At 39.3% G+C, this 19,986-nt stretch overlaps 1 protein-coding gene across 1 annotated transcript; it reads right to left on the bottom strand.

The window, feature by feature from the left end:
• Positions 1–33: 33 nt before the first annotated feature.
• Positions 34–9,556, bottom strand: LOC135408777 (DNA damage-regulated autophagy modulator protein 1-like). The gene is made up of 3 exons (XM_064643779.1): positions 8,836–9,556; positions 2,760–2,827; positions 34–1,554 (listed from the first exon to the last, which is right to left on the bottom strand). Exons 1-3 carry the CDS (start codon positions 8,964–8,966, stop codon positions 1,406–1,408), a joined length of 348 nt encoding a protein of 115 aa, XP_064499849.1. The 5' UTR covers positions 8,967–9,556; the 3' UTR covers positions 34–1,405.
• Between the last annotated feature and the right edge of the window lie 10,430 nt (positions 9,557–19,986).

The raw sequence follows: 19,986 nt of genomic DNA, 5'->3' as shown, positions 1-19,986 counted from the left end.
TTCTACAAACTGCACTTAGCAAGGAAAGCAAGGTCAAAGCAGAAAAAAATAGAAATTAGGTAAGGAAGGAGTTTAAAACTGGCAATGAGAGAAAACAGAGATGAGATAACTGTCAAGGGACCCCTTTGGGAACATTAGCATCAAAGTTTCTGCTTCCCTGACTGTCACAATTATTTTGCACTCTTTAATTTGTCTTTTTCTTACTGCAGCTGAGTCTGTTTTCTATTTCAGTCAAGCAACACTGTTCCCCATCATCTAACTTTCTTTTGTGCCACATATAAATCTTATCAATAAGAGTACAGATTTTTAAAAGAAAAACAGTGTGCTTAGAATTGACTGCAGTGCCTGTTTGCAATCCACACATACTGTCTGGATATAAAACTAAAAAGGGTAAGGTATCAGTCTAAGGCAGCGTTTTCGTCTGAAAATACCATGTCCATTACATGTAAAACTGTATTGGCTGCTGAAGCCCTGACAATCTTTATTTTAAATTCCTCTGTATCTTGTCAGGTCACTGTATGAGCACACCAGTATTTTCCAAACTGTTCCAAGGTAGGCTATCCTTTAAAAGAAATAATATAGCTGTTTCCACAGATTTAAAGGCAGTGTCTCAAACTACCTGCCAATTAGATTTTACTTGATTCTAAGCTGAAGCTTTCAGTGCAATTGTCCTAATACTTCTTTGTGTCAGAATCTACCCTATTACACACCTCCTCACTAGAAAAGGTGAAATTAATAATCTGTTTCAGTATTTGTTGTCTCTATTGAATTTTCTTTCAGACACTGAGGAGTGGATTTTGATTTTTAATGAGATGTCAAATTCTTTCTGGCAAAGTAAGCAGTAATTCTACATGTCTCTATAAATAAAGACTTAATATGTTGTTATGCCATCTCCCACAGACTCAAAACAACAGGCTGATATTGTGCTCAATGTTCTCACCTGTCAGGTAAATCTAGTTTATTCTGTAGAAAGTTCTGCTAGTGAGTGTGCCATCATTCAGGCAAAAATGCAAGTGCATTTGTTAGTCTGACTTATTTTAGTTAGTCTGACTCCCTAACTGGAAGCAAACTGAACTTTGAATAGCAAAGCTTTTCACAGTCCAATTCTCATAGTAAAAAATTTACAGCAAAAGCATCCATATTAAGTTGTTTTATAGTACAGATCTTTTACAAGACAAACACACAGAAAACCCCTTACTGACATAACTGCACAAGCAAAAAATCTAGTATATGGGGAGAAAACAAATCTGTCTTTTTAAAGCTACTGAATAAAGCCAAGAGCAAGAAAGGCATTCCTACTTCATTTTTCAATTATCCACCTTGGGATAGTGTTAATCACTCTTACCTATTTGAAATTTTAACTTGTAAAACAACTTTAGTTTCATTTATGATATGAAATTTATGGTCATACCTGAAAAGTTGCAACTATGCCCATTCCAATACAGCCCATCAATCCAATACCTAATGAAAACATGTTGCATGAAGACCTAACAAAGCGCGATGACTCATTTTGCTTCTCTATTAATAAATATCTGATGTACATTGTAATTACACCTGAAAAAAAATCAACCAAAAATACATATTTTGTTCAATGATCATGTATTGCTTACATTTAAACATCTTTTCCTGTAACAAATGAGCATGCAGAATGAAATTATAAGCATAATACAGTAACTAATATTGCTTTTAAATCTACTGGGAAGAAGAAAAAAAGTAGTGAATTTCAGATATATTACTTTTAGATAAAACTTTAACATTATCTTAGTCTTAACATCACACATTATTGCTATCTAGAAATAACTGTACATCACTTCAAGAAAAACACCAATTTGAATTCCATTCTCCTGAGTGTTTTGGGCAGAGGCATTGCCATTCTGCATTAGGAACAGATGTCACAGGGAGATGAACTATAAGCTGGAAGTGGGAGGTTTTATTCTGCTCTGATACACAGTCTTTTATGAGAACTACATCTCCTTACAATGGATGGTCTGTAGAAACAATTCATTTTTGCAGTCCTACATATGTGACCCCAATATGCAGTTCACTCCTGACAAACACCTGTACTGGATAAGAAAATCGTGGTTCATCAGGAAATAATAAGCTGTAGACTGAATTCCACAGTTCCATACAACACGGAACATACTTTTAGTCTACCTACCATTGGAAAAATACATCAGGTAGCTTTGCCCAGGCACTGAGAGGTTACATGAAAGATGTCAAGATAGTGTGATTGAATGAGGCCCTTACAGAAGGTAAAATATGTGATTTTGACTTTGCCTTAAGGCCATGGTAGACTACACAGCTATCGATCCTCCATCCCCTAGAAGTGAATAGAAAACGTCAAGCTTCCTGATTCCCATCAGTCATTTTGTAGAGAAGTAGGCATGTTGTGGAGAAAACCAGGCATTGCTTCAACACAGTTCTTCCCTTTGCTGCAGCATATTAGAAACTAAAGTGTCCCCAAATCAGAGAGAGAGTTTTTGCACAGTAATCATACCATCTTTCTTCCTCTTTTATTTCCAGCCGTATTGACTACTTTGCACTGATGAGGTGCTCTTAAGAGACATAAGTGCCTCTAAGCCTGCACTAACTGATCCTAAGGACCTGGCCCCCTGGCTATTACTTACATCTATCTGACATTACCATTTTGACTGTGGAGTAGTTTTTCTGCAGAATTCTGAATGGACTGCAATGTAAGCAGACAGCTTTTGCTAATTCTCATTTCTTCATTCTGGTCAAACCAAGTACTTTATACATACCTAAAAGAGCTGAAATATTAATCATAAAACCAAAGACACCGCTTTCTGGAGGTTTTGTTCCAGTGTCACTAAAGCAGGAAAAGAAAGAAATTAAGAGTTAATTGAGATTTGTGAAACATAAATGAGAGGTACACATGAAATCCCAAGAAAAATATAACTTGTGTGAACTGCTGTTTTGGGGATAGGGCATTTAAACATTTCTGCTGAACAGGTAGCCTCCATTTGTAGTAGTGTATCTTTCTTTTCATAAAGTAAGTGTATTTTGAGAGCATACTATTTGAACTGTATTTCTTCCTTTTCTGTATTCAACATGCAGAGATGTGACAGAGCAATACTTTGTTCATGAATGACATGATTACATAAATGACATTTTAGAAATGGCATTTCTTTTATCCACTGAATCAACACTGTGATAGAGTAAAACATATCTAATGGCATCTCACATCTTAAGATGTGAGAGAATTTGCCTTAATTTCCTCATTGTCTTAAAAGGATCTTACCCCATGAGAGTAATTGTGTTCCAATGCCCAGGAATGTTCCTAGGAGGGGTTTAATTTGCTAATGTAGATGCAGCTTAAGAGTAGTCTATACCCAAGGTGTTGTAAGTATCTTCTGCTGAAGCAATTCACCCTTATAGTGGATAATTAGAAATTCACTGGGATAGAAAGAGGGAGCATGAGTGTGAGAATATCTACAGAATTTATATACATATGTATGTGCATAGATATATACATATGAAAAACACCACATATACAAAATATTTGTTGTGTAGAAAATGGAACACCTTGATCACAGAATCCTTTTCTCTCTTTTCCCTACATATGTGCAAACACCCACCCCAAAGAATGTCCTTTCCTCACAAGATGAACATATGCCTGGGAGTATGTGGGCTCAAGTTCCCTCAAGCAGGACTCTTCTATAGAGGGTGAGCGCTCTGTTGAAGGAACAATACTGTGATGCTGTCACCTCTTTACACTATTTTTCTTGTCCAATGTCTATTTTTTCTTGTCCAACATAGTTGATATCTATTTGATCAGGCTCTGTCGGTCAAGCCAACGGAAAACATCTAGTTCTTAAATCTTTACATAATTTGGGTGTGAGCTGAGTTTTCAGTTACTGGGCAGCACCAGGAGGCACAGTTATGTGTGTGTAAACAGAGGCACCCAATGAACTCTACCATCAGAAATGTAAACATGTAAGGGATTCAGTTAATGTCAAAGTTTATTGGAAACTGAGCAAAGATTCTGAGACTTAACTGTTCTCCGAGGGTGGGAGTGTCAACCTGCTGGTGGGTAGGAAGGTTCTGCAAAGGGATCTGGACAGGCTGGATTGATGGGCTGAGGCCAATTGTATGAGGTTCAATTAGACCAAGTGCTGGGTCCTGCACTGTGGCCACAACAACCCCATGCAGTGCTACAGGCTGGGGGAAGAGCAGCTGGAAAACTGCTGAGTGGAAAAGAATCTGGGGCTGTTGGTGAACAGCAGCTGAAAATGAGCCAGCAGTGTGCCCAGGTGGCCAAGAAAGCCAATGGCATCCTGGCCCATATCAGAAATATCTCTATTTCTGATACAGACTAGCAGGACAAGGGAAAGTGATTCTCCCCCTGTACTCAGCACTGGTTAGGCCACACCTCAAATGCTGCGTCTAGTTCTGGGCCCCTCACTACCAGAAAGACATTGAAGTGCTGGAGTGTGTCCAGAGAAGGGCAGCAAAGTGAAGGGTCTGGAGCACAAGTGCTATGAGGAGCACCTGAGGGAGCTGGTGTTGTTTAGCCTGGAGAAAAGGAGGCTCGTGGGAGACCTCATCACTCTCTACAACTACCTGAAAGGAGGTTGTAGCCAGGTGGGGATCAGGCTCTTCTCCCAAGGAACCAGCGACAGGACAAGAAGATATAGTCTTAAGCTGCACTAGGGGAGGTTTAGGTTGCACATTAGGAGGAAAGGGTGACAGACACTGGAATGGACTGCCCAGGGAGGTGGTGGAGTCCTACCATCCTGGGAGGTGTTTAAGGAAAGCCTGGGTGTGGCACCTCATGCCATGGTCTGGTTGATATGGTGGTGTTTGGTCCTAGGTTGGACTTGATGATCTCAGAGGTCTTTTCCAACCTAACTGATTCTGTGATTCTGTGTATGATGGGACAAGTAGGTACTAGCTAGATGTGGGGTTTTATGTGATTCAAGAAGATGAATATTCTTCTTTCCAACAGTGAGGCTGGATTAGGTTTCAGTGCTAAGCTTCTGAACCTACCGCTGAGTGCAGCCAAAATGACAGCTGCCCAGCATGAATGCTTGTGCTCTCAACATCCAAAAGAGAAAGCAATCTCTACTTAAGCAATCATTCTTAAAGATTTTGACAATTTCGTTAAGTTCAAGACAGAAGAGTATGACTATCTCAAAAGACTTGATTTTCTTTAGAAATTAATATTTGCTCTCAACCCCCTTCTATGTACAGAAGGATTTGTGTAATCAGTTGCTAAGATGATTTACCAACAATAGGAGGAAGTTTAGGATAAAGGAAGGATCCTTTTCTCTGAAAAACTGATGCAAAAAATAGAGAAAACTAAAACATTTGTTTTTACTAGATTGGTTCTTGTTGTAATGCTTTCTGAAGACTTGTTTCAGCTTGTACTTTGTACTAGTGTTGTTCCTCTTTGATAGTGGAATTGATGAAAACAGTAAACTAACTCTTTTTTGTTTGTTTGTTTGACACATCTGAAAATCATTTTAATCCATGTTTCACTTAGCCCATTTTTTAACCTTCAACTTCACATCTTTTCCTTGTGTTTCTGGAGTGTTTTCATTAATATGACAAAGGACTCCATTTAAAAAGTCAGCCACTTGTGACAATCTTCAAGGACTTTTTCAAATCAGAAACCGCTCTGTGGTAAGTACAGGACTGTAATCACTTCAAAGCTTTTGAAGGACTTTAGGTGAGAAGAGAATGGAATTGGCACATGCATAGAAAGCCATGTGAAGTTCTTGGAACACACCATAAGAGCAATCCAAATAACCTAAAATTGCACTGGTCTACATTTTTTAATGAAAGCTTTTTTCAAGCTGAAGCTTTATAGGTGAATTTTGCATTGTTGAATTTTAAACACAATAGACTTACGCTTTCAAGAAATTTCATACCAAGAATACTATATTACATCTACAATCTATTTACAAAGTACTGCACTGGACTTTTAAGGACACAATCTTTTTAATGCCATATTTTCCACTGAAAAATCCCTGAAGCTAAATGAAGACTTAGGTTCATTTTCGTTTTGCTTCTGGTCTGTTGCTATGGAAAAAAAATATTAGAAAAAAAAGTATGGGTAACAGTCCCTTTCTTATTATGAAAAAGACAAAAAGCAAATGGCATATTTGAAACAAAACGTGCTCACTTATTTGGAGTGGTGCATAGGTGAGCTCTGCCACCACTGAAAAGATGAGGAGTCCTCTACTTGTGTCACCATCTCATGCAATAGAATTCTAAAACCAAACAATATTCTGAAGAGTGGAAAGACAAGAAGGTGGAGGAGACAAGTAACAAATATTTTAGGGCCAAAAGACTCATTGTCATCTAATTACTACATAGCCATCAAAAACTATTTCTCTCCAAACTTTAAGTCCCAAATTTTTAAAATAGGAAAATTCTATTCTCCCTACAGGGATTCTTGTTGATCCAGAGGTACACCTGATAGCAAATACCTTTAGGAAAATTCCCTTTATGCTTTCACTGAGAATTCAAACCATGAAACAGCCACCCCAGCGCATCCAAATTAGTTTGGATTTTGAGTATATTAGCAAAAGAACTAGTTTGGCCATCTGTAACAAATGTGGATAGAGCCTTCCCAAATCTTCGTTCGCGAAGCCTAGCCATGACATTGATATGACAGTTTGGCCATAACCTAATTTTAGGACTCAGCTGCTAAAAAACACAAAATCAGGTTCATTTTATCTACCCAGAAATGTATTGACTTTACTTGATGAGACATTAGCACAGTTTCAATGACCAATTCAGGCGTGGTCTCTCACTGTGACAGCTGTTACATGGTAAACAAATAAAATTAATAAGTTACCTCAAGGCATACACAGGGTACTTGAGGAACATATATAAGAATTACAGAAATGCTGAACTAAAGTTTGTCCATATTCTTCTCCTTTGTGTAACTGGAATTTTCCCATACGAGCTCTATTTAATTTTTAAAGCTCATTTTAAGATATTGCACAACTTATATGTTGCAACATTCTTCCTCTTTTTTATGATTCTAATCTTTACTAAATCACATTCTTAATCACATGATTCAGATTCTTAGGCTAAAGCAATGACCTGCAAAATAAAATATGAACTATGGTATGACTATTGGCCTAAGTACTTAAAAGGAAATATCATATTACTGCCAAATGCACCTTCTACAAAGATCTTATGCTTACACCATGTGCCTTTAGAATTATTAGAGATTCTTCAACAATAGCCAATATATATCTTTAATCCAAATGTGGTGTTAAATGGATGTAAAATAAAAAAGACTTTTAAAAAACTTTACTAGTAAATGCAGAGGGCCTGAAATGTGACTGGCTATCACTGATGCAGCCTCTCAAGTCTTTGCTTTGTTTGGGTTCTTTTAGGGTATACTGACATATATTGTGATTCCGTACTAAAGGATAAGAATGACTTTTTTTCTGTGATCTATTCCATTAGATTGACGTAACTATGGCAGCTGCAATACAGTTATCAGAGTTATAGAGCTGTGACTTAAAGGTTTGGTCTATCTCTTTAAAAAGAATGACACAATTAAGATACTTGGGCTGTCAAAAACTTAACTGAAAACAATTACACAGAAAGAAACACATCCTGTTTACTCATATGGTTTATTCTATGACGTGGCTTAACATAAGAAATGTAATTTTGCCAAATTTCTCACTACAGGACCTCAAAATCCTTCTGAGCACAAACCATATACTGAGAATGAACAGTTATATCAAATGGAGTTTTTTCCCTTGGTTAATGATAGATAAATTACACTTATCAGAAGTGCTTTTGTGTCAGTAAAACTGTGTATGTAATCAAAGACGAGCCTTGATTACAAGGTATTTGTTCAAGTACAAGAACGAGGCTTTCCAAGAGCTGAGACCAAATTTGTGCAGATAATCTTAAAAAGTTTTGCTAACATAAGCATGTGGCCCAAGTTTCTTTGGCTTAATTTGAATGAAGCTCAGCTTTCTTGTGGGCTGTGGTGTCATTTGCACTTGCCTATGATGACAAACCCTAATTTTCAATTAAATTTGCTTGTATGTGCCAATCAGGTTAGCAGTCTTCTGAAATTATGAATGTCCATGAAGTCTTTCAAGGAATTAGGTCTAGATGTATCTTGAAAGATGTATTTTAAAATCTTGTTTACATCTTCTGTATATCAGAAACACTCTTGAATATCTGGCTAAGCTTTAATCTATTAAGAGATAAAATCTAGCGATTTCATAGTTCATATTTAAATGTTAACATAAATCACAACCAATGATTTATACAGAACTGCACTTAAGTGACTAAGGTTTTAGAAAAGAGATGCCAGCCATCTCTTGGGAAGTCTTTTACACTCATTGGTCCTATGCTGAAATTTTAAATACACGTGTTTGTGGGGATGCACATAATGCAAAAACCATCATAGGGTTTCAAGTCATCGTCTGGTGCACTTCGGCCCAGTTCTGGAGTTATACAAACAAAGCTACATTTCCACCACTTGATTGTAAAGTTTTGCTATGATCAGGCCTTCAGGACACTTTGGCTCCAGCAGAAAACTGTTTCAGGTCCTTTCCACTGCGTCTGCCAGCCTTTGGGTCCTGTGGCTCTTGGAGAGGCCCGGGAGCTGGAGGTGTGATGGGTGCCGGGAGGGCATAGCGTGCGCCCCCATCACGGGGAGGCCCTGCCACCACTGCCTCTCCTCCTCTGGGGATCCCACACTCGACTGGGAACCCCTCGGAACCGCCGCCTGTGTGTCACACACACACACACGCACACACACACGCACACACACACACACATACACGCAGCTCCCCCTGCTCCTCGGGCGCTCCCACCGCGCTCCCGCCTCACCTGATGTAGGGAACGAGGGGCTCGACGTGCCCCTCCAGGACGGCGATCGCATAGGAGATGATGAAGGCGGCCGAGGACCAGCTGACGAGCAAAGCGGGGACGAAAGCCACGCCGGGCATGCAGCACAGCATCGCCGGCGACTGCCCTGCCCGGGGCACGAGCGGCGGGGCGGCAGCGCCCGGACGGGCTCCGCGGCGGCGCCCCGAAGTCACGGACCGTGACCGAGGACCTGGGGGACGCGCACACGAGCACTCATACGTGTCTTTTCCCGCCAGGCAGGGGCGCTGCCGCCTCCAGCGGCCCCGGGGATCCCCCGCCGCCCGACGACTTCCCTTCACTTTCGGTTCTCCTCAGCTGAGCCCCCGGGGCAGCGCCCGCCCCGCCCGCGGGCGGCCCCGAGGGCGGCGGGGGCCGGGGACCGCAGCGGGGCCCTTCGCCTTTCACCCCTGCCCACACCTGGAAGCAGCGCTTCGGAGAGCTTCTGACCTCAGAAATCCTCCCCACAGCCCCGGCTCCGGCGGCTGCCGCCTCTCGGGGCCTCTCACGCCCTGTCGGGGCAGGGAGCGGGCGGTGCGGTGCTGCCGGGCAGTGCTCGGCGGGGGCTGCGGGACGCGCCGGCTTGTGCCTTCTTTAAAAGGGCTAAAAGAGCGGTCCAATGTGCGCGTTTATCGGCTCTTCGCCTTTTGCCGGCCGAGGGGCAGCTGGTCCTCACCGGGGCGCGGAACGGGAGGTGCAAACCTGTTCAGAAACCCCGGGGTCTGGAGGTCCCATTGTGGAGCCCTGCATGGTACACAGCTCATCCGCCTGGGACTGTCATTTCAAGCACATAATGTAGCCTTGATCTGCAAGTCTTTCGTGAGATTCACTTTTTCACATGCTTAGAGGGAAAACATAGTTTAATTCAAAATCACGTCATGTTCAGCATTTTTGCTTTGGCTTAACACAAAGCCATGGACAACCTGTCAAGGTTGTTTATGTTTCCTTTGACTGTTCATAGTTATCTGCCTTCCAAACTTACATGTATACGCAAGGTCACCGTTCTGCAACAAAGACGTACATGTGCACTCTGCTTCTCTCCCTGAAAATGTATTGGGAATCTTGCTTTAGGTACACATCCCCTGTGGTGGATGCAAATAAGGTGAGTACTTGGCAGGCCTTTGAAGGTATTAGAAAGAGAGATAGAAATTTAATAAAAGGACTTGCTTGGAACAGTATATGTTGGTGGAAGTACAGAAAAGTAATAAAACAAATTATTGTACCACTAAGACTGGAGGTACTCTACACACTATGCCTTTTGGCAGTAGCATGTTGCTCATATTCTTTACATACAACTTGAGTGTAATAATTCACTGATACTTCATATTTACAGTTGATTACTTAAAAAAAAGGTCAACCCCTTTTCATATTGGCTAATACTTCTGTACTACTCAGAAAGAGAGTATTTTATATATAGCAAATGAAAGAGTTTGGGCAAAAAAAGCAACACCAAACCACAAAATCATACTTAATATTTCCATAGCTAGTCTGTCTTCTAGTAATTTTGAGTGACAGAAATTTCTAGCTGAAAGAATAAGTTTACTTCTTTTTAAGTTAGAGGTGCAAAAGTAATTAAATTAAACTAATATTTGAGATGTCTTAATATATGCTGGTTTAAAAATTCTTCTTTAATTATGCCTCAGTATCAGGTATCTTTGGGGTTTTTTTCCTTTGAAACAGAAAATCAAAGAAATACTATACAGGCACTACATCTAGTGTCTTTTGAAAATAAATGAACTGCAGAAATGTCCTGATGTTTATTATATGCATAGAAGTAGAATTTTACATTTAAGTGTCAGTAATTTAGTATTCTGGTTTGGTTTCCTGCAGAAAGAGGAAGGGACTCACTTATTTTACTGCATCAACATTTAAGTCACATTGTTGGAAAAATGTTTCATCCGCAGTTCTGCAAAATCATTATACTAACCTTGGTTTTGTAAGTAGTAAATAAATCTCTCTTAAGTGTGAGTTGAGTATTTCAGTTCTTCACATGACTTTTTGAAATGCCTGAACAGTATTTGGAGTGAAAGAAAGACACACGTTTGGCTTAAACAGGTGGCAAGTTACTCTTTGGTGGTCACTAGGAAAGGCACTTGGTTGCTATGTAAACATTTATTAGAGCTCATGTGATGTTTCTTTTTCTTTATAATTTTATTGTAGAAGGTAGTCAGTAACAATACATAATTTGAGTGGTGATCTTTAATTGCTTGCTTTGGCTGTCATACACAGTCGTTCAAAACCCTAATAAAATTGAAAGTACAATTTTTATTCTAGCTGGTTACTTCCCTGTTCTCCAAGAACTTTTACCCCTTTTTTAAACTTGAAAGTGCTTCCAGTGTAGAACAAAAAACCTAAAAATCTGTGACAAGCTTACATTTAGAATATAAAAACATAAGGTCTGCAGGTTTTGCACTCACAGATTGCTTGTTGAATTTATTTACATGTAACCAGACCTGGATATTCAGGGAACTCCACTATAATGACATACCCCTTGGAATGCACAGACTTACAACTGTTCATAAGCAGAACTTGTCCCAGGAAATAAAGTGAGAGAGAAGAGGAAGAATTTGTTGCTTATAAAGAGAAAAGCAGCATATGGTGAAATAAGGGAAAGAGGGTGTGAGGGCTGTGCAACAGCTGGGGACTTCTGTGGTAAAGATAGTATTGGCTGGAAAGAAGGAAACAGTTTCCAGACACAGGTTGTACCAGGAGTACATTTACAGAAGAAATCGAATACACTACCTGTAACTTCTTCACATTACTGTGTGAAGAGTTCAAGATGGTTTGTGGTATCTCTTCCCTTCCTCTTTGGTCACATGCCAATGTCTTTAACCTCTCAGTAACAAAAGCATGTGTAAACTATTCCCACCTATGACATGAAGTTTGGAATGGCAGTACTAACAATCTACAACGTCTGTGAAGTCCTATGCTGTGAGGCATTCATGGCATGATGTTAATATTTCTAAAAAGAAATGCAATTTAATTATAAAGTATTTATCACGTGTTACTGTTTAAAAGATGATTTATTTTGCTCTGTTTGTTTTGGGTCCCTCTATAGCTATCTAGATTATAATATCTAGCTAAATGTCTAACCAAAATGCAGGTAAAGAGGTCTCAGCTGTCAAAAAGATTGGAAAATTCAAAAATGTCAAGTCAAATGACATGTAAAAAGTTGACAAAATCCTTAAGAATGAAGAGAGGTAACTACTGGGTTGAAATTGTTTAACTTTCTCTCAAAAAAAAAATATAGATGCTTCTTGTGGTGCAAGACAGATTTGAATCAATATCTCCCCATAATGATGAGATGTGAAAAGGTTTATTCCAGAATTTCTAGAGAAGATTAGCTCTCAAAATATATTTTTTGACTACTCTACTGTCTATTTTTACTTACTTTTTGGGTGGGATTTTTTTCAAGTGTTTATTGGGAGATATCTTTGTTTCCAGGGTGCATGAGCTGTATACTAATGTGGGCTATAAAGGGCAAGGAAGAGACTGCTTAGCTGCAGATGAACCATTCTTCGGTGGCTTTGTTCTACTTCACTCTAAATGAGTTAGGCAACATGTTGAAGCAATTAGTGGGAGAATTCGGCTTTAGGATTTTAATAAAGTTTGATGGTGCATTTTTGCAGAAGCACATTTTTAGTGAAAAGGAGTTTTTATGTGGCCTTGCCATCTGAGAGAAGTACCTTTGCAGATTTCTTAGTGGAATACAGTAGCTGACACCAAGTTGCTTGCTGAAGAGTAAGAAGAAATAACGAAATCCATGACCAAAGGTATTAAAGCACTCAGAACCTAAACTGAGAGAAATCGATCAGTCTTAGGATAAGCTATCAGAAATATCAGAAGGCAGAAGTGGCTAATGTTACATCCAACATAAAACCTCCCACAAATGAGGAGTACTCACTTCTGAAAAATCAAATCCTATTTCCATATATTAATCTAGATCTGCCACAACAATATGGGGATGTTGGTTTGTCTGCCTTTACCACATCACTTTGCTAAATATAGGGCACTCAACTTTTTCTTCCTGTGTATACCGTGCTTTGCACATTGCTGACATCTAATTACTATTTGCTTCTTTCATAAACTTCTTTTGTGCCTGGACACAGCTGACACCAAGTTCTAACAAGGCCAAAGAGTTTCATGTGCTTCAGGGTAATATTATGAAATCTCTTCATGTAGAAACTGCTTGATTCAAGCTGATACAAATGTAAAAAATAGACTTAATTAGTAAAATGTAATTTTACAAAACCTAAATATTGTGTCCAATTTCATTGTTTCAGTTTTAACAAATTGTGCTTTCCATCCTTTCTTGGCCTTTGTCCATGTCCTTCATAGTTTTCTATATCAAAGGTTTGTGCTGCATAGCAACTCTGTTAAGACCACAAACAGTATGGAAAAAAGGCAGAGGGATTGTTCCTATTCAGTAAAAATGCAGTGAAATCAGTAGTATGAGGCATAAGCAAACGCTCAGCTTTGTAGCTTGCCATGAGCACTGTGATAACCTATTGGAGCATCATTGCTTCTTATTGTTTGAGGAAGTTTGGATTGAGGAAAAGGTGGTGCAGCTTGAGAATCCCAGAGAAAAGACCATGTGTCTTGCCTGTACCAGCCCCTTCACACTCAGGAATGGCAGTGACAGACAGAGGCATCAGGTTCTCCAATGGTTCGAGTTGTGCATCTTTGTAGTCCACTATCAGGGTTCATTGGGAGGTGGGAAGTGGTGCCTTAGGCAGCAGCGGCCAGAGGCTGCCCATTAGAGCCCACCTGAGTGGGTTGCTTCATCTCATGGGGCCACCTGTTATCACCCCGTTAGAGAAAACCTCCTTGGTTGTTCCTTGGAGGCTCATTGGGCAGGAATTCCAAGTCTAGTTTTTCTGTGGATAGCAGAGTAATTCACTGTAGGTGTAGGGTGCATGAAGATAAAGAAATCATGATGAATACCCATCACACATGTAAAGTTTAGTATGGGGGAATACCAACTAGCAATAAAGTGAAAGAGGCACAGTACTGGTCAATAGGATGCACTGAGATTCTGGAGATATCCCTGGAGGTATTTAAAAGATAAGTAGATGAGGCACTTAGGGACATGGTTGGTGGAATTGTCAGTGCTGGATTAATGGTTGGACTTGATTGTCTTAAAGGCATTTTCCAGCCTGAACAATTCAATGATTCTGTGTTCTGAAATAAAATAGATATGAAGAACAGGCTTTTCTAAAAGATCTTGTAGTAATTTTTTCCACTCTACTCTCTTTGTAATCTCTTAAGTGTTTTTAAACATAAAAAGTATATTTCTAAGCAACAAAAGAAATTGTTCATCCTAAAGAGATACTTTATGTCTTTCATCCTTCTATCCAATACTCTGATCCATTTCAGATGATTGAGATATAACTAACCGAAATTAGGTGTTCTTCTAATGTTTTGAGTCTCCATCTTACTTACCTGCTAGTTGATACAGCCACAAAATCATATTGACCACTGCTCATCACTAAAGGCACCTCCATTTGTTTCTGCTGTGTGCTGCTGAGTGGATTTAAAAGACCACCCTGCCCGTTCTAAACATCTAATCTATACAGTCTGTTCTCTGTGCTATTACAACTTGGCAGGATTAACAAAAGAAATGTAAGTTCCAGCACTATGCTGTAACAATGGCCTCAGTGTACTGGAAGCCCTGTGTTTCTAGTGTTAATATAAAAAAATAACACATTTTTACTCTTTAGAATAATCAAACATTTCAGAGAACTAGACTTTACTGTGAGAAATTCTATTCTGTTATACTCTAGTCTAAAGTGATAATTGAATATCAAGGATAATGAATTCTAATTGTTTATTTTCCAAAAGCATGATGAAATCTAATACTTAAAAAATAAGATTATATTTATAGAACATATAATTCTTAATATATATTTTATATATATCAAATCATGGCTTGGAGAGACTGTCCAGGATCTTTCATCCACTTCATTAGGAACTTTAGAAACAGACATACAGATATGATTTGGCTTGAAGGCCACAGTCTATTTAAATTGTTGTTGACCATTGCTAACAGTATCTCTCTTTAAAAACCAAGGACTTACTGTAAAGAAAACCAAGGACAACAAATAAACCCCCACAACAAAAATAAAATCCCCCAAAACAACCAAAACCAAGAGCACATGCCAGATTCTGCAGAGTTTCAAAAGGTTTCTTCTGGCTTTCTTCAAGCATTTGTTATTTTAGTTTGAAGTGCTCAGGAAATAACAGATCTTTGAGGGTAAAATGTTGGTAAATATTATGCTTAGAAAATATGATTGTGCTGCCAGGTGCACATGCTGCCTCAGCTCCATCTAGATGTTCACTTGCAGAGATTTTTGAAATGGCATTGTTCCAGTCCTTTGCTCTCTTGACACTGCTTTCTTGTCTAAGATATTACTGTTTTCCTTTTTTCTTTAGTTATACCTCATGCTTACCAGCCATGATCTTCAAATTTTTGTAAATATCCTTTCTAGTACCTGCACAAATAAAAAAGAAGTGGAAAGAGTAGGAACTGACTGATATTTAAGAGATAATAAATTTTTATTTCCTGTAGAGAAACAGGGTCTGAAGAAAAAAAAAGATTCTATATTCTGTCAACAAAATTTTCAAGTAACAAGTCATAAATGTTCCTTGCATACCTGTCCAGAGGCCTGGGAGCTGAACATCTGAGGATTTTCAAAAGTACTGAAGTACTGAGCATAATTTTAAAATTTTCACTTTTGCTGCAGTACTGAATGAAGACTCTCACTAGCTGCATATGATTAGAATGCATTTGCTTATGAGGCTAAAATTACTGCAGACTGATTAAGAGATAATCCATTACAAGCCAAGGCATCAAGGTCTAACACCATCTCTCAGAAACTAATCACTTGTATTCAATCTCTATTTTAGAGGTAATGTCAGTGGCATTGAGTCTTATCAAAGACTAAGAGCTCTATAACTGGTGAGTCAAAATGAGGTTATGTTTTGAAGGATAGAATACTGCTCAGTCACTGTCTTTTTATCTTCTGAGTGACTAATGTGATTTAATTATTGTATTTGATAGATAGGGGTACTACCAAATTCACAGTGCTGTACCAAGCTATTAATTCCAATATGCCCAAGGCTACTGCTTTCAATTTTAGAAGCGTGGATGTTATAGGGTTTTGGGGGTGGAGGGGCAGGGAGAGAAGTCCTAGAAGGCTCTATTGTCTCCCATTTTCTTTCCATAGAAAGTACTTATGCAGCTCTTCAAAATACTGACAAGCACACCAGCCTGTTTTGACTGCTGTTTAGGGCCTAGCCCTCTATGACGTCCTCTGTTGGCTCCTTCTGTGCATAGAAAATACAACACATTACAAGAGTGAGTGGGGAAATAATTGGCTGCTTTTTTCTGGTCTCCATTCTTCAGTTCATGGGGGAAACCTGTTCATAGTTGTGTAGAAGAACTTTTAGGATTTTAAAAAAGTTCTTGGTACATCTATTGTAGATCTACATAGTGAATAGGGCAGGAATAGAAATGATGGCTGCATCATTACAATAAGTAAATATAAAGTGGCCCCTGTCTCAGCTGCAAAAGTTGTCTGTTGATGGCCAAGTTACTTCAAACAAATTCTCCACAGGCAAGTCATTACTTCTCTGTTCTTAACTTTTTCTTGTCTGACTTGAGACACCTCTGAACGCTCTGAAGTTCAGACCATTCACAAATGGAACCAAAGTCCTTGAGAGCAAACTGCTGAGCCTTCAGAGTACTACCAGTTAGCTCCTGTACTGTGGAAACTCAGTCCTAAAGTGGAAGCAGGCATCAGACTTGCTGAATTTTGTCTTTACCTTTGTGGTCAGTAATATTGAGTTTGCAGAGGTACTAAAAGATTAATTCATGTTTTTGAAAAAGACCATGCAGCAATGAACACAGGAAACCTATGATAATGATAGTTCTCTTTGCTTTAGTGCAAGATTCATGGAATGTGCAGTGAATATTATTCTTGGCTAACAGGGAAGCTTGAGATACTATGTTGATTACTTCTGGTCTTCTGCCTCAAACAAAGATAATTACATTATTGCCTCGTACATTTAGTTCTTAGCATTCTCCCTTCCCAGCAAATTAGAATGTGAAAGATTTGGAAAGAACTGCTACTGGACAAGTCTACCATATCCAGAAGCAAATTCTGCCTTCCTCAAGCTTTTGAACATTACAGGATCTCCATTCCCATTCAGAGAAAGTAGATATTTCTTTCCTTTTTGAAGTAGCTTCAACCCTCTCTTAGAAAGGTCTAACTGTAGTGAGAAAAATATCACAAATTCAGAGTTTTCTAAGACCTAAGAGAAAGTGTGGGTGAAGGCAACTTGTAGAAAATCAGGATCAAGATAGAGTGTGTTTGTAACTATTTGACTACTAATTTAGATTACATCACAATCCACAGAAGTCATGCCTTTGCATTAAGTGCTGCTACATCCATCTTTGAGTTAATACAAATACAAGTACAGTCAAGTAGATTATTCCAAGAGCCCAGTGGTTTACATGAATAATGACTTGGCAAGGCCCTTAAGTATATGTTGGATTGAAATGGCAGGGTCTAATTTTTAGATATCCTGACATCTAGTGGAATTTATTGCTTCAAGCAGAATATCTGTATCTACATTGACTGGGGGAAATGGAGAAAGTTAAGTATCCCATTCTTGGATACAACAGCAAGGTTCTCACCTGCGGAACTGCCTAAGCAGTGCATTCGATAAAATGTGAAAAAAGAATTGGCCTGAGCCTGCCCCTTTCAGAGACATGCTTACTAAGTCAGCTGCAAAGTGATACAAGGTCCCTGATCTGATTTCTGGGTTTGAGCTTGAAAACAGTTTCTAGTGACAGCCATAGAAGAATCCAAGCAACTTGGAAAGATTGTCTCTAAAGGGATTTGAATCTGCATCTACTACATGTACCTTAAGAGCTTGCAATTAATTAGCAAGTTGAGGATGGCTTTGTTTTCATCCATTTTCCATGCCTTGCACAGAATCACAGAATCATCAAGGTTGGAAGAGGCCTTAAAGATCATCTAGTCCAACTGCCAAACCAGCACCACCATAATCACCCCTAAACTGTATATTCCCAAGTGTCACATCCAGACCCCTCTCGAACACTTCCAGAGATGGTGATTCTAACACCTCCCTGTGCAACTTATTTCAGTGTCTGACCACTCTTTCAGTGAAATTTTTTTCTAATATCTAATCTGAACCTTCCCTGGCACAACTTGAGGCTATTTTCTCTTGTCCTTCTTTCAGATAGTTGTAGAGAGCATTGGGATCCCTCCTGAGTGTCCTCCTCTCCAAACTGAACAAGCCTCTTTCTCTGTTGCCTGGAATAATTAAGCCTTTGATGGACTGAAGATGGCAAGAGTGCATGAGCCTATGGCAAAATGGGAATATAGGGGAACATCTGGAGTATAGAGTCCTGTCTCCTATCACAAGCTGGCTCAGCTGTCTCTCAAAGCTTGATAGGTATTCCTGCTATTCCTATTTCAAGTATATATTACAGAACTTGTTTTTCTCTCCTTTTTTGTTTTGTTTTGGGTTTTGTTTTGGTTTGGTTTGGATTTTGTTTTGTTTTGGATTTTGTTTTGTTTTGTTTTGAGTTTTCCTTTGTTTTGTTTTAACCTGGTGACAGTATTGCATTGTTTAAATACGTTTCTGATCTTCATTCCTGTGATGTGAACAAGTCAAAATCTTTTAGCGTCTTTTCAGAAGGAAAGATCTAGTTGTTCCTTTCCATGCACCTATTTCAGTTTAAATATATATTCGTTGAACATGAGCGTTCTACAAACAAGGACAGATATAGTCCCATCATGATTTGTTCAAAGCTTTTTATATCTCTGTATCTACTGGAATACTTTGGCTGATACCTTATAAAATAACTTGAAGAATATATGAATTTTAATGGCTTTATCACATCGGTATCATATGGGAGCGTTTATTAGTCTGTGTAAATGTATCATCTCGCACTTTGCACTAATTATTAATCTAGGTCTTGAAGTAATTCAGTTTCCCCTGACTGATTTTCTGCTTTACTCTGGTGTTATGTCTCTCAGCTTCATCTCTTCAGCACATTCTACTCAATTTCTGCATTTATGCTGTATTGTTGACCAGAAATTATATTTTCATCATAATTTGCATACACACTGTGCTTCAGTTCTCAATGAAAACCTCACTCTGCTGATTCAGAATACTAGGCCATCACTAGTACTGCAGCCACCGTGCTGTAGGTGGTGGTAAAGAGATGCTACAGTGCAGTAATAACAGCTGAGTAATAATAGTTCAATAATAATAACACACTGCTTGAGCAGGAGAGGCAGGTAAGGGAAGTACCTTCAAATATGTAAAGATTATATTCCCCCAGGGTAGTACTTTGGCACCTTGCTGAGGCCTGTGAAGGAAGAAGACGTGAGGAGAAAGTGCTGACTGTGAAAAAAGCTTAGCTGAGGCTTCTGCACACCGAGACTGGAAGGCTGGGTTATTATGAAGGGCCAAATAAGTATAATCAGGCTGATAACACACAATAAGGAGGAGGAACACAGCACTGTGTGGTGGGCTCTGAGACTCTACAGGTAGCCCCTAATGAAATTGCCATCCTGTGCAATGGCCCATGGAGAAAGGAAAAATACTGTGACACCCAAAAAGTAAATCGGAGTGGGGCTCAGTGGCCTGGGAGGGCTGTGCCAAAGAGCCGTGCACTCTTGGACATTTCTTAAAGTACAGCCAGGTGTAGTCCTCTCACACAACCAGCTATATGTATAGGTGTAAATATACTAGGACAAACTTATGGAAGTGGTCAAGTACTGTTACTTCACATAGGGAAAAATAAGATCACAAGGGTGATGTTTGTTACTCGGAAAAGTCACTGCAGGGACTTTTAAGAAATACTCAGAACTTCTGGTGCAGGGATAGACTACCAAGATAGATGCTACTGTCTTTAGGCCCCTCATGAGGGCCTATGACACCACATCATTCTGCTCTGGTAACAAGAAGTGCCTCTGCCTGATGCAATATTTGTCAGTGGTGATACCAGCAGTGTCCTGTGTAGATGGCTGAACTTCACGGCAGAAAGCAGACTGATGCAGATTAAGGATTTACAGA

This window comes from Pseudopipra pipra, unplaced genomic scaffold, assembly GCF_036250125.1.
Source record: "Pseudopipra pipra isolate bDixPip1 unplaced genomic scaffold, bDixPip1.hap1 HAP1_SCAFFOLD_628, whole genome shotgun sequence".
Lineage (NCBI taxonomy): Eukaryota > Metazoa > Chordata > Aves > Passeriformes > Pipridae > Pseudopipra > Pseudopipra pipra.
The sequence above is the reverse complement of the archived record's forward strand: the minus strand, read 5'-3'. Positions and strand labels throughout refer to the sequence as shown.